The sequence below is a fragment of the Lepisma saccharinum genome, chromosome 22 (assembly GCF_977018435.1).
Source record: "Lepisma saccharinum chromosome 22, izLepSacc3.1, whole genome shotgun sequence".
Taxonomy (NCBI): domain Eukaryota; kingdom Metazoa; phylum Arthropoda; class Insecta; order Zygentoma; family Lepismatidae; genus Lepisma; species Lepisma saccharinum.
In genome coordinates, this window is record NC_139250.1 from 33,755,836 (window position 1) to 33,767,078 (window position 11,243).

The 11,243-nt window shown below is 36.3% G+C and overlaps 1 protein-coding gene across 1 annotated transcript; it reads right to left on the reverse strand.

Annotated features, from left to right (window-relative positions):
- Positions 1-241: 241 nt before the first annotated feature.
- LOC146004919 (sialate O-acetylesterase-like) lies at positions 242-8,472 on the reverse strand. The gene is made up of 4 exons (XM_083143958.1): positions 8,324-8,472; positions 4,712-4,811; positions 1,619-1,702; positions 242-514 (listed from the first exon to the last, which is right to left on the reverse strand). The coding sequence occupies exons 1-4, from the start codon at positions 8,383-8,385 to the stop codon at positions 314-316; spliced, it is 447 nt and encodes a 148-aa protein (XP_083000084.1). The 5' UTR covers positions 8,386-8,472; the 3' UTR covers positions 242-313.
- Between the last annotated feature and the right edge of the window lie 2,771 nt (positions 8,473-11,243).

Sequence of the window (11,243 nt, forward strand, 5' to 3'; positions counted from 1 at the left end):
TTTCTCTCCAATTTAAAGTGCATGTCGTCTTTGCCGGTAAAACTGTTGTTACAATGTTGTTCGTGTAACCCATTAAATTATTTAAAGATATTAAAATTAAATGTTTTGTGCATACATCTAACACGGTAGAGCAAAAGTGAAATTATTATTGAGATAAGCATAAGAAGAAAACTAGTTTCGTGAAACCATCACTAAAATTTTGGTAAAATGCTTTATTAACTATTAATGTGATCTCAAAGTACAATGCACTTCTGTCTTGCATTATTCATTACGTAAGTTACTATTTTTCAGTAGAAAATTCTATTGGGTATAATTACAAGTCCCAAATCCATGTAGGTGCTGGGAGTTCGTATTGGTCGTCGCCATAAATGGCGCATTGCTTGTAGTCGCAGGGTGTTATCCTCCACACGTACGCCAGTCTAGAAGCTGTGGGGCAGGAAGATATGTCCACCGTCACAGAGTTTTCTGTGTTAGAGGCAATGGGCACATCTTGCTCGTTGCCATTGCAATATACCTTAAATAAAAGCATACAAGTTGGTTAGGAAGATAATTTATGATACATCTATTGTAAGTATAGATGGGAAATTACGTGAAAGATAAACAAAATCCAGTATTAAAAAGTTTACTGGAAAAATTACACATAAGGCCTCAATTTTCGCAGCATCCAATTACCGTTAAAAATACCAAGACCGTTAGTAGAGTACTTGTGGTGATACCGTAAATTACATTGTTACCATAACTAACGTAACATTTTATGATTCAGTGTCAAAAATATATATTTAAACTAGAATATTGTAAAATATTGTAAAAATGAGACATCTATTGTAAGTATAGATGGTAAATTACGTGAAAGATAAAAAAATTGAGTATTAAAAAGTTTACTGAAAACATTACACATAAGGGCTCAATTATCGCAGCATCCAATTACCGTTAAAAATACCAAGACCGTTAGTAGAGTATATGTGGTGATACCGTAAATTACATTTTTACCATAACTAATGTAACATTTAATGATTCAGTGTCAAAAATATATTTTAACTAGGATATTGTAAAAGTTATATTAATTTCTAATAGTGTACCTTACGTGCAAAGTGCACATAAAAATACATACCTTACATAAACAACAAGTGCAAGATGTAAAAATCTTACAAATTTACAAACCTTAGCATTTAGAAAAAAATCTGCTTTCAATCCACTTTATACACAGATAGGCTAATTGGTACTGGGCTTACAGTTTAAAGTGGCATCCAAATCACTATGTACCTGCACCAGGTATCAAAACAAGGACCCCATTATTACAACGCGATGGCGTTACCACTATGCCATAATTAACAACTTTAGCGATGCTGCATAAAGAGAATATAAAATCTACATACGACTCTCAATTAGGCCTATAGCCTGAATTTTATTTCGGGGCGGGGGGTATTTAAACGTGAAAAAGTGGGGAAGATGCCCTGAAGATGAATTTCTCTGTAGCTATATTACAACTTATTATACAACATGTTTAGTCCTACTAAGGAAAGAAAAATTACCACTGTACACTCTTTAAATAGGATATTTGTAGGATTTTGGGGGCTCAAGTAACATGATTTCTAAGTAAGTAAAGATATTCACTTACCAAAAATCCGTCATTGTTCTGTACTCGAATATTGCTGTCGTACGTCAGAATAATATTATTGCCCTCTTTCTGGATATTGTTTACCTGCAGAGGACATATTTCGCACTGTTAATAATTCTTAGTAAAAACAAAAAGGCATACACATCATTTAAATTTTAGCTTACAGCAGCAAATTGTTAGAGTTTTGCTTCTTTACCGATGACAACCTTTTGGCGTGCTTTCATTATGATGTCATCTTAAACTATTAAATCATGTGAATTTGAATATGAAGGTAAAGATAACTACACAGATTTAAAGAGGACGTGCCATTCTTTCTTCTAATTGGGTCTTGCACTTCAGCTCTGCAAAAATCTTGTCGTTTAGAAGGAATTTATGTGAATTTTTGATAAATTACTTCCATTATAATTACTACTATTAATACTACTGCTGCCACCACTATAGTTCCCTATTGGGGGAGATAGAAGATTTTTATTACCGCCTGCACACGTTCCATTGATACCATCATTTACTTGCTTTTCGGTGATATGACACTGCAGATTTCGGTTCTGCCCAGAAAAAATATTTCAGACATGGAAAAACAACAAAAATTGCAAATTTCACCATACAACTATGAGACTAGGGGGTATACATTCACTTTAGAGGTATGAGGATAAATTTAGCATCAAAAAGACACTAAATTGGACCTTGATGAAACATTTGAGGAGTTTGTTGGGAAAGATTTGAGAAAGTTTTATGAGTGTTTAGGGGAGTGTAGATACATCACTGATAAACATTTATCGTATGACTAAGTACAGGAAGGTACAGTGAGATGCACAAGTATTGTCCAGCAAATTGTGCATGATCATTTTTCTTAAATTTTCTCTTGCTCACTGCATGTTTTTAAGTAATAGACGTGTATCTGGTGCAAACATTGTTATCAACTTGTTGAAGAGTTGTTTCAATTCTTCATGCTTTCATTTCGTAAAAGTTTCTTTGTAATACTTATTCATCCACTGTACTAATACATTGTGGTCAACCTAGGTCGCTTTTACACACTTTAAATGTTATTCTCACATAATGTAGCTAAATTTGTTTCTTGTGATTGCCACCATTGTGTATAGTAGTTTTGACATTGAACTAGAAAACATAGTGTGTTATTAATGTATGCAAGCTTATGTAATTGTATTAAGAGTTTGTGGCTATATTGACTTTGACGGAAGATCGTAAATGACTGTCAGTGCTTTTAGCATAATGAAACACAAGCAGCCGGATTCCTACATGCCTTGGAAGGTTCCGCTGTCAATTTGTGCACTGCCATGCTACTAAAAAAAATTACCTTTACCATTTTTAAAATATTAACTGACATTGCATTTAACCCTAATTAATATAATTTTAATGATTCATGTAAAAAATATATTTCTGCATGCAATTATAATTTATACATGCTAAAATATTAGTATTAAAAACGGTCGAATCCAGTTTTTGTGACTTAACAGGAACACTTTGACATTTTAATGGTGGAATATTGCAACTTCTAACCACTGGCGTACACAGAGGGAGCTGCCCCCTACACACACACACACACACACACACACACATACATCAACATTTTCAAATAAAAGCAGCGAAGAACTCGTGAAAATCAGAGTGGTAAATGTACTCCTTTTTTAAAATGACCCCTTGATTGTCTTCTTGAAAGTGGAAAGTTCTAAAGATATGGAATATTTTACTGTGTATGCCCCCCCCCCGTAGAAAGAAGCAATGTACTATCGACCTTTAGAATTCCAGCCCCCCACAGAAAAAATCCTACGTATGCCAGTGCTTCTAACAGTGTGCTCTTTGTCTTTAAACTTGTTTTTGTTATTTTCTTCGTAATGCCAAGAAGCACCTCGATTATCTATGTAGTTAAGAATTACTTTAAAGTTAATGTTAAAGTAGAAAATAAAATTCGAAATTAGTTCAATTTAGGAAGGATCCCAGTTAGTATTTTGTGGATTATGTTTATCATGTTTAAAATTGAAATTACATTTTGAAGACCTGAGAAGAACCTAATTATCTTAGAATTGCACACTTCAGGTGATGAGGGACAATTTCCCCGAGGTTCTTCTCTCTGTAGTAGCTGGGAAGCACTGTTGCCAACTTAGCTCTTTTGGAGCTAGGTGCACTCGTTTGGCTGTGAACTTTAGCACCCGCCTCCCTGACCCACATGGTGCCATCACTGGCTCCGGCTCACATAGAACAAGTTTTGCCATAATTATATATTTTGCACGTGATATTGTTATATTGTCTACGTTGCCCCACCCCTTCTTACCTCCACAGCTACTTTTTTATTACACCGTGGCTGAAGTGAAGATGACATAATGTTGTTATCAGGGAATCCTATATTTTCGATTTCATACGAACATCGTTGTATTATTGAGATGGGTGATGCTACCAGATCTAGACGGTAAAAACTAAGAATAGATTTCCATAACTTTAACATTAACGGTAACATCAGCGCCCTCATCCCTCTGACACCAAAAATTAGCCTAAAAGGCACTTTATCCAGTCTTCGATAATTTAGCTCCTTGAATGTAAACTTTAGCTCTATTTAAGGTGAAATGTATTTGTTTTATGTGCATTAGGTTTGGCAATACTGCCAGGATGGCCACAGGAGGAAAGGGAGAAATGCATTAAGCTTATGGGAGCAATATTTTATTCGTTCTCTCGGGAATATCAAACATCCAATGACGTAGAAAAGTACATGGACAGGAAAATGTCACGTTGAACAATGTCTTAGTCGTAGGAAAAGTCGAAACCGCCATTTGATTAGCCGTAACTTGAAGTTGATTTCCCATAAGAAATACATGGGATTCTGGTATACTTATTGATCATGTTTTTCAAACAACATGGAGAGAAATTCATATTCTCTTGTATACTTAAGGATTCTTTTAGTAGCAGTGCCCATTTCGACGATATCAAAATATGTGCACCATTGGTGCGAAATTGTTACTCTCCCCCTTAAACAATACTTAGCAGTTACAAACAAGTGACTCTCCCCCTTAAACAATACTTAGCGGTTACAAACAAGTATCAAAAAAATATAATGTTTTTGTACTGAAATCATAATCTTACTTGTGGTCCGTGCGTAGGATACTGGGTCATCTGATACACAACATTTAGGGCAGCCATGCTCAGTCTGTCTGCCACCGTCTGCTTGTCTCTTGGGTGAACGCTGAAATGGATTTAGAATTTAAGAGAAACCAAACATGTTTATTTTACAAATACCTGAAAATGTGTTTGTAATGAGACTGGCATTCTTAGAGAAGTGTTTGCCAATATTTACATTGATATTTCAAGGATATATATACAGGGTGTCATTTTAATGGCGCCCACGGACCACAGATTCGTATAGAGGACATCAAAACAAACAACTTTTCTCAGTAACATTTTTCTCGTTGGTGCATCATTTCGCCGCTACAGCTGTTCCAAAAAGACCGTTTTGCCGCCTGGAAGCTGGCAACTCAACCCATCATTTGATCGTATCTGTGATGTCATTTCCTGCGCCGAAACAGCGCACGGCAGGGTTGCAAGGAATACACAGATTTTGTGAAAATTGACAAACTACCAACCACATGATTAAGTGTAAAACGAAGCAAGAAACGCTTCCAGTAGAACGAACATCATAGCTTACCAGCCAGAAGGTCAGCGGTCATCTCAGGGGAAGGGGGAAGTGAACCAACGATATGAGAAATGGTAAAAACGTATTCAAAATGAAGTGTCAATATCGGATTTTCTCTCAGCCTACATGTCAAATATCAACAACAATACATTTTATTGGACTTACAGCTTACATGTGGCTGTTTACGCCGAGATACATGTCAAATATTTGCAAATCTCGTTGCAAGGTTGATATCTACAGGTGTGTGTCCAGATGCCTTGTGGTACTTTTGTGCTGATAACGGAAGTATCCGAGGTTCACGTTGTTACAATACGGCTAAAACACGTACAACCACAGTAACAATCTAATTATGAATCAGTAGCGAATATACTGCCTGTTCACAGTTGCAAACTATTACATTACATGTGTATCCGGTGCATAGATAAACACAGTTGTCGGACAGCTTGTATTACTACTACTGATATCCCTATTTTTTTCAACCACTTTTGTCACTTGCCTCATAATGCCCTGAATATACATTATATTATGCGTTGCTTACCTTTGGAATTTTGAGTTCTTTCATTTCCATTTTGTCATCTGTTCAGTGTGTCACAGACAACTAGTATCAGAAGGACGAAGTGGATAGATTAATTGTAGATGCCAACTTGGTAAACTAGATTTGCAAATATTTGACATGTAAGCTGAGACAAAATTCGTAATGACCACTTCCACTTGAATTCTGTTTTCTTTCTACCAGTTTTCGTGTCGTTTGTTTATTTCCTTTTAGGTTAAAGACCGTGTTTTCTCGTTTTCTTTTACGGTACATAATGTGGCTGATTGTAGCTATGTCATTTTTCACAGAATATGAGTGTTCCTGGCAACCCTGGAACGCATCGCTTCAGGACGAGATATGACGTCACAAATGCAATCAAATGTTGTGTGTGGTTGCCAGCATTCAGGCGGCAAAACGGGCTTTTTTGAACGACTGTGGCGCCGAAACAACGCACCAACGAGAAAAATGTTACTGAGAAAAGTTGTTTGTTTTGATGTCCGTTGTACGTTTCCGTGGTCCGTGGACGCCATTAAAATGACACCCTGTATATATACAAAGTGTTCATTTTCATCTATCCTGTATTTAAGATATAGCTATATCCAGGGGCGGCGATTGGGTTCCAAAACCTGGGGCCAAGGATAATTTATTTCCCTTTCTAGACAAGGTTTATCATAGTGCAGGGGCAAAAGTGGCAAAACGTAGGGGGCAGTTGCTCCCCATCGCACCCTCTAATCTCCGCCACTGGCTATATTCATTCACAGGGTGTCTACCAGTCAAGAAAAAGTCTAGAAATTATGCTTGTGGTGAAGAATATTTTATATTTTTTACAGTATTGAGAATTAACATTGTTATATACTTGTACTGGGATTTGAAAAATTGAACATTTGCAAATCTAAAATTGGATTGAGTTGTGGTTAAGACTTGTTCACTTTGTTTCTTAAGAGTTACTTGTAAAAGTATTAAATAAAATAATGTTATTATTATTATTATTATTATTATTATTATTATTTGTTCAGCACAGAATACATTTCTCAATTATGTTGAACATGCCATTTTCCATCTAGAATGAAGTCTGATGCATTGATTTTTACATGGATTAATAATTCAAGCAAGTTTAAATCTCTTTTTAAAGTACAGCTTCAGTTTTCATCTTAACCAGCCTTGTGGTAGGGGTTTTTCATAGAATAAAAAAATATATTTTCTTAATTTCCAACTATACCTAAATAGGGGGAGGTTTAAAAAATGTTTGAAAAAGGAAAGAAAAGTCAAGAATTTTCGATATGCTATTTTAGTGATTTCAGAATTGAATGAATGTGATATTGAGTCTTGAAATTATAATGAGAAAGTACACAGAGAGAGGTGTAAATAAGTATTTCGCAAATGAATACTACAGGGGAAAATAGAGGCAAGTAAGTTTTCCATAATTGCACAGAATAGCAAATTTAAAGTTTGAAACCAAATAATCTTTATTCTTATTGATATATGTTCTTCAATACTTGTATTATGAAGCAAGCGTATATTTCTTTGTATGAAAATGAAACATGAAAGAAATAGATTCAAGAAGAGTACAAAATGTATGACAAAAACTTTCTTAATGTAGCAGCTTACAGCATTATGAAGTGGTGCACAAATTCACTCGTTCAAGTTTATGCAGTGCTGTCCTTATTGTTTCTGCCCCTTAGGTCCATGTGGCAGCTTTGTGTAGTAAACCTGAGCCTTTTTTGTGCAGAACACTTTCAATTCCTGAAGATCTTGGAGCTTTTCGTCTGATATTTGTAGAAGTTTCTCATTAGCTCTAGCAGGGTGTAGAAATTCGTTAAATTCAATATGAGGTGAAAGGCTTCTGTTTTTTTCTTCCCGCGGACGATTGTGGAAACCCATGATGCATTGTAGTGTTTCAGATACATGGTTGGACGGTGAAGTTACTTTCGTAAAATGACTTGACTCCTTTTCCCCCCTGTATTCAACTGACTTACCTCCTTCTTCCCCTGTATGCCAAACCTTCAAGATTAAATTTCTCAGTGACTAACTTCCCTGTTGCTCTGACATTGAGTCGACATAAACTATATCATTCAAGCTATATGAATCTGATGTTAACTCATTTTCGACCATTTACTGACTTGCCTCCTTTTCCCCCCGTAGTCTTCAAATGTAAAGGAGGATCTGCCTAATAAACAAATTACAGTGTTCTCCAAAGGTATTTCATGAAACCGTACACTGAAAAAAAAACACTGGTGTTCAAGCGACAGCGGTCCTAGGAGGTTCACACCACATTTTGGTCAGTGGCTTTAAAATATTGTCGATTACAACCATTTATCTATGTTATTCAAACACCACTGAGGTTAAACGTTGGTAAAAATGTAGTTTCGGCCTCCTGGGACCATTGTCTGTGTCGCTTTAACACTGAATTGTGTACCAAAGATTAAAGTAAATGTCTTATGTTAAGATTAAGCAAAACTTTGTGTTCGGTGGCTACTGATAAGATGAATTTGGTGAACGTAATGAATTTGTTAAGAACGACTGAAGTACTCACGACCCTAAGGGAGAGTTATCGTCTGGAAGATCAAAGGCGGCCGCCATGAAGGACTCTGGCATGACAGGGTTTGGTGCGTATCCATAGTCAGCCGTCTGCGCCCAACGGAGGAAGGACCAACTGTCCCAAGGGTCGTGCGTGTATGGCGCCAGCTGCCGAGAGAGATAGAATGTAAGAATTATTTACAAAATATTGTTTAAAATTTATAACTAACAACGAACATAGATACTATTGTGTACATTGCTACTCTCTGCGATGATGAATCATCACCAATGATCTGTTCAGAAACGAGCCACGTTTTCATCTGCTTGCACCTAAACACCCCACATGAAGTCAATCCCTGGAACAAGAATTTGAACCTGTTTGTGGTGCAGTGAAGAAGATATACAAAACAAATTTGTCCTGTTGTTATGCAAACTCTGACCTCAAATTAGATGCACAAAATATCTTCCACATAGTGGACGTCAATTTTATATTTTGCTTGCATCTATCTGTTGATATTCTGAGTCCATTTGTGGAAAAACAAAAAGCGAAATGTAATTTGAAAAGCATACTATTTAGGCTCCAAGATAGGACTAAACAGTAGGCTAATTAAAGAATTTCAAGATCCAAAATCCTTTGGTGATTTGAGTCTATTTTGATATGTAGGCAATTTGTTACAGAATTGTGAAGAACTCCAAGTAGCAGCAATGTCCCTTTGAACCATGGAAACTGTGGGTTGTTACCGGAAGTCAGTGCTAGCGGTGTTACCATGTTCCACGTGCATTTTTACTCCGTTGAATAAAAATCAGCATAAAATCAGTTTTTCAATGTAAATTGACAATAATAATAGATTTTAAAAACATATCAAAGAGCTTCAAAACAAGACCAATATTGTTTTTGTAGGACTAGCCAATACCAAGAAAAAGTTGTTTTGCAAAATTGATAAGAACATTGTTGTTGACAAATTTTAAAAATCTGAAAATTAGAAATTGTGTTTAAAACCTTTCTGCCCGTACCGTACGCGTACTAAAATTTCATCACGATCCGACCACCAGTAAATTGGGTTAGCAGAGATTAACACAGAATTGAATTACCTAAATATTGATGTAGCTCTTTTTTATGTAGGTCCACTGGTTAATTTTAAATTGGAGTCCAAACTCGAGTATCTAAAATTTTTAATCCGACAATAGGTGAGCAGGTCACAGTACACAGACCGCTCCCAACTCTGTGCAATTGCATCCGAGTTATCAATGCCTAGTACTTGAACGCTGTGAAAATTTTCATCACGTCACTAGTGAGCAGTGGTCATTGAGAGAAGATAAGTTGGCAAAGTACAAGCAGTCAGCTCACGAGAAGATCCCCAAATGAGGGGAGACGGGGAGCAGGGGTAAAGGGAAGGACCGTCCCATTTGCAGATTTTAGAGGTACCAGAATGTCTTCCACTGCGGTCTGGCGTTCTTTTGGAAGTGTGTAGAAGTTGATTTACGTCTATCACACAGAGCTTGTATCTGAGGCAACAGGATTTTTTTTTCAGTGCCCACAATACTTTTGTATTCATTATTCTGTGCATTATTTAGACTTATTTAAAAGAATTTCAAAAAACAATACACGGCAACGACTTTAAGGTTACCAGAGGACATTTTTAGATTACAAAAAAATGTTAACTTTCGACGAAGATGCAGGCAGCACTTCGATCAAACGTTTTGTGCTTACTGGTGTTATGGTGAGCTTATTGTGAAACTTGGTCTCACTTTAAAATAATAACATTGTGCAAGGTGTTCTGCCTCGGAGTTATTTCATACAGACTTAAAGTTGGGAAACCGTTTTTGTCAGTCGTCACTAAAAGCACATTTGCGTTTCGGCATGGTTCAGATCTCTGCACTGCCATGTAACAACTAAGAGTACAACAGCAGTTAAAAATTACTGTTCATTTCTGAATTCTGATGTTGTGAAACTCAAATCAAAGAAAGCCGCTGCGTATGGCATATTCTTACCTATTGTTAGAAACTTGGTGCTCACCACGCGCAGCGGTAGATGTAACAAATGTTTTGAAATCAAAACTTCATGCGGCACGGTGGTGACAACAGAAGAGACGCAAGAGTTCAACAATTTTTCTTTGTTGGAAGAAAAGTTTGTTGTCTTTGCGCTTCCAACTGAGAGTGTTGTATTTCCTTAAATTGACATTGAATACAGAAACAATATTAACAATTATTTACACATAAGATTTTTTTATGAAAAACTAAATATGCTGACCAAGGCAGTAATTTATTTTATTATAAAACATAAACTAACGTAACGTTTCAACCTTCTAGCAAGGTCTTCTTCAGACTCTGTATCAAGTACAAAAGTAACCAGATACAACAAGAAGGGTAATATATATACACAATCATTACTCCCTCCAGACTATTTAGAAAGTTGTTAGGAACTTTCTAGCAGATGACTTTCACTTTCCAACTTTACTTTCACCTAAAAGGCTAAACACAATTACTTCCATATAGAATGTGGTTGGACTTTTTAATCTCACGCTCTTTTCCCTTCATTTTTCTTCCTTCTCCTCTCCTCTTGTACTTTCCACTCTCTCCAACATCTTCTTCCATTCTTTGTTTAACTTCAGTCCCCCATTCCAGTTCATTGTGTCTTCTTCGCCTTTCTTCTCTATTTCCTTGGCTTCCTTCCATTTTCTCACTAGCATTCTCTTCTCCCTTCCTATCTGCTTAGCCTCATCCCACTCTATGTCATGTCCTGTTTCTCTCGTGTGTTTAAATATTGCATTTCTCTCTCTCTTAAGTCGTACATCATCCCTATGTTGTTTCAACCTGTCTTTCAGCCTTTTTTTCGTTTCTCCTATGTACACACTCTGACATTCTTTACATTTTACTTCGTAGATAATCCCTTCTTCTTCCTCTTCTCTGTTTTCCTTTTTCTTGTTAGCATTCCT

Excerpts from the sequence above, each read along its gene's own strand:
- LOC146004919 (XM_083143958.1), bottom strand. The coding sequence starts at position 8,385 with ATGCCAGAGTCCTTCATGGCGGCCGCCTTTGATCTTCCAGACGATAAC. Across the intron at positions 1,703-4,711 it reads ATCCTACGCACGGACCACAA|GTAAACAATATCCAGAAAGA; the intron begins GTAAGATTATGA and ends TGTCCTCTGCAG. Across the intron at positions 515-1,618 it reads AGAACAATGACGGATTTTTG|GTATATTGCAATGGCAACGA; the intron begins GTAAGTGAATAT and ends CTTTTATTTAAG.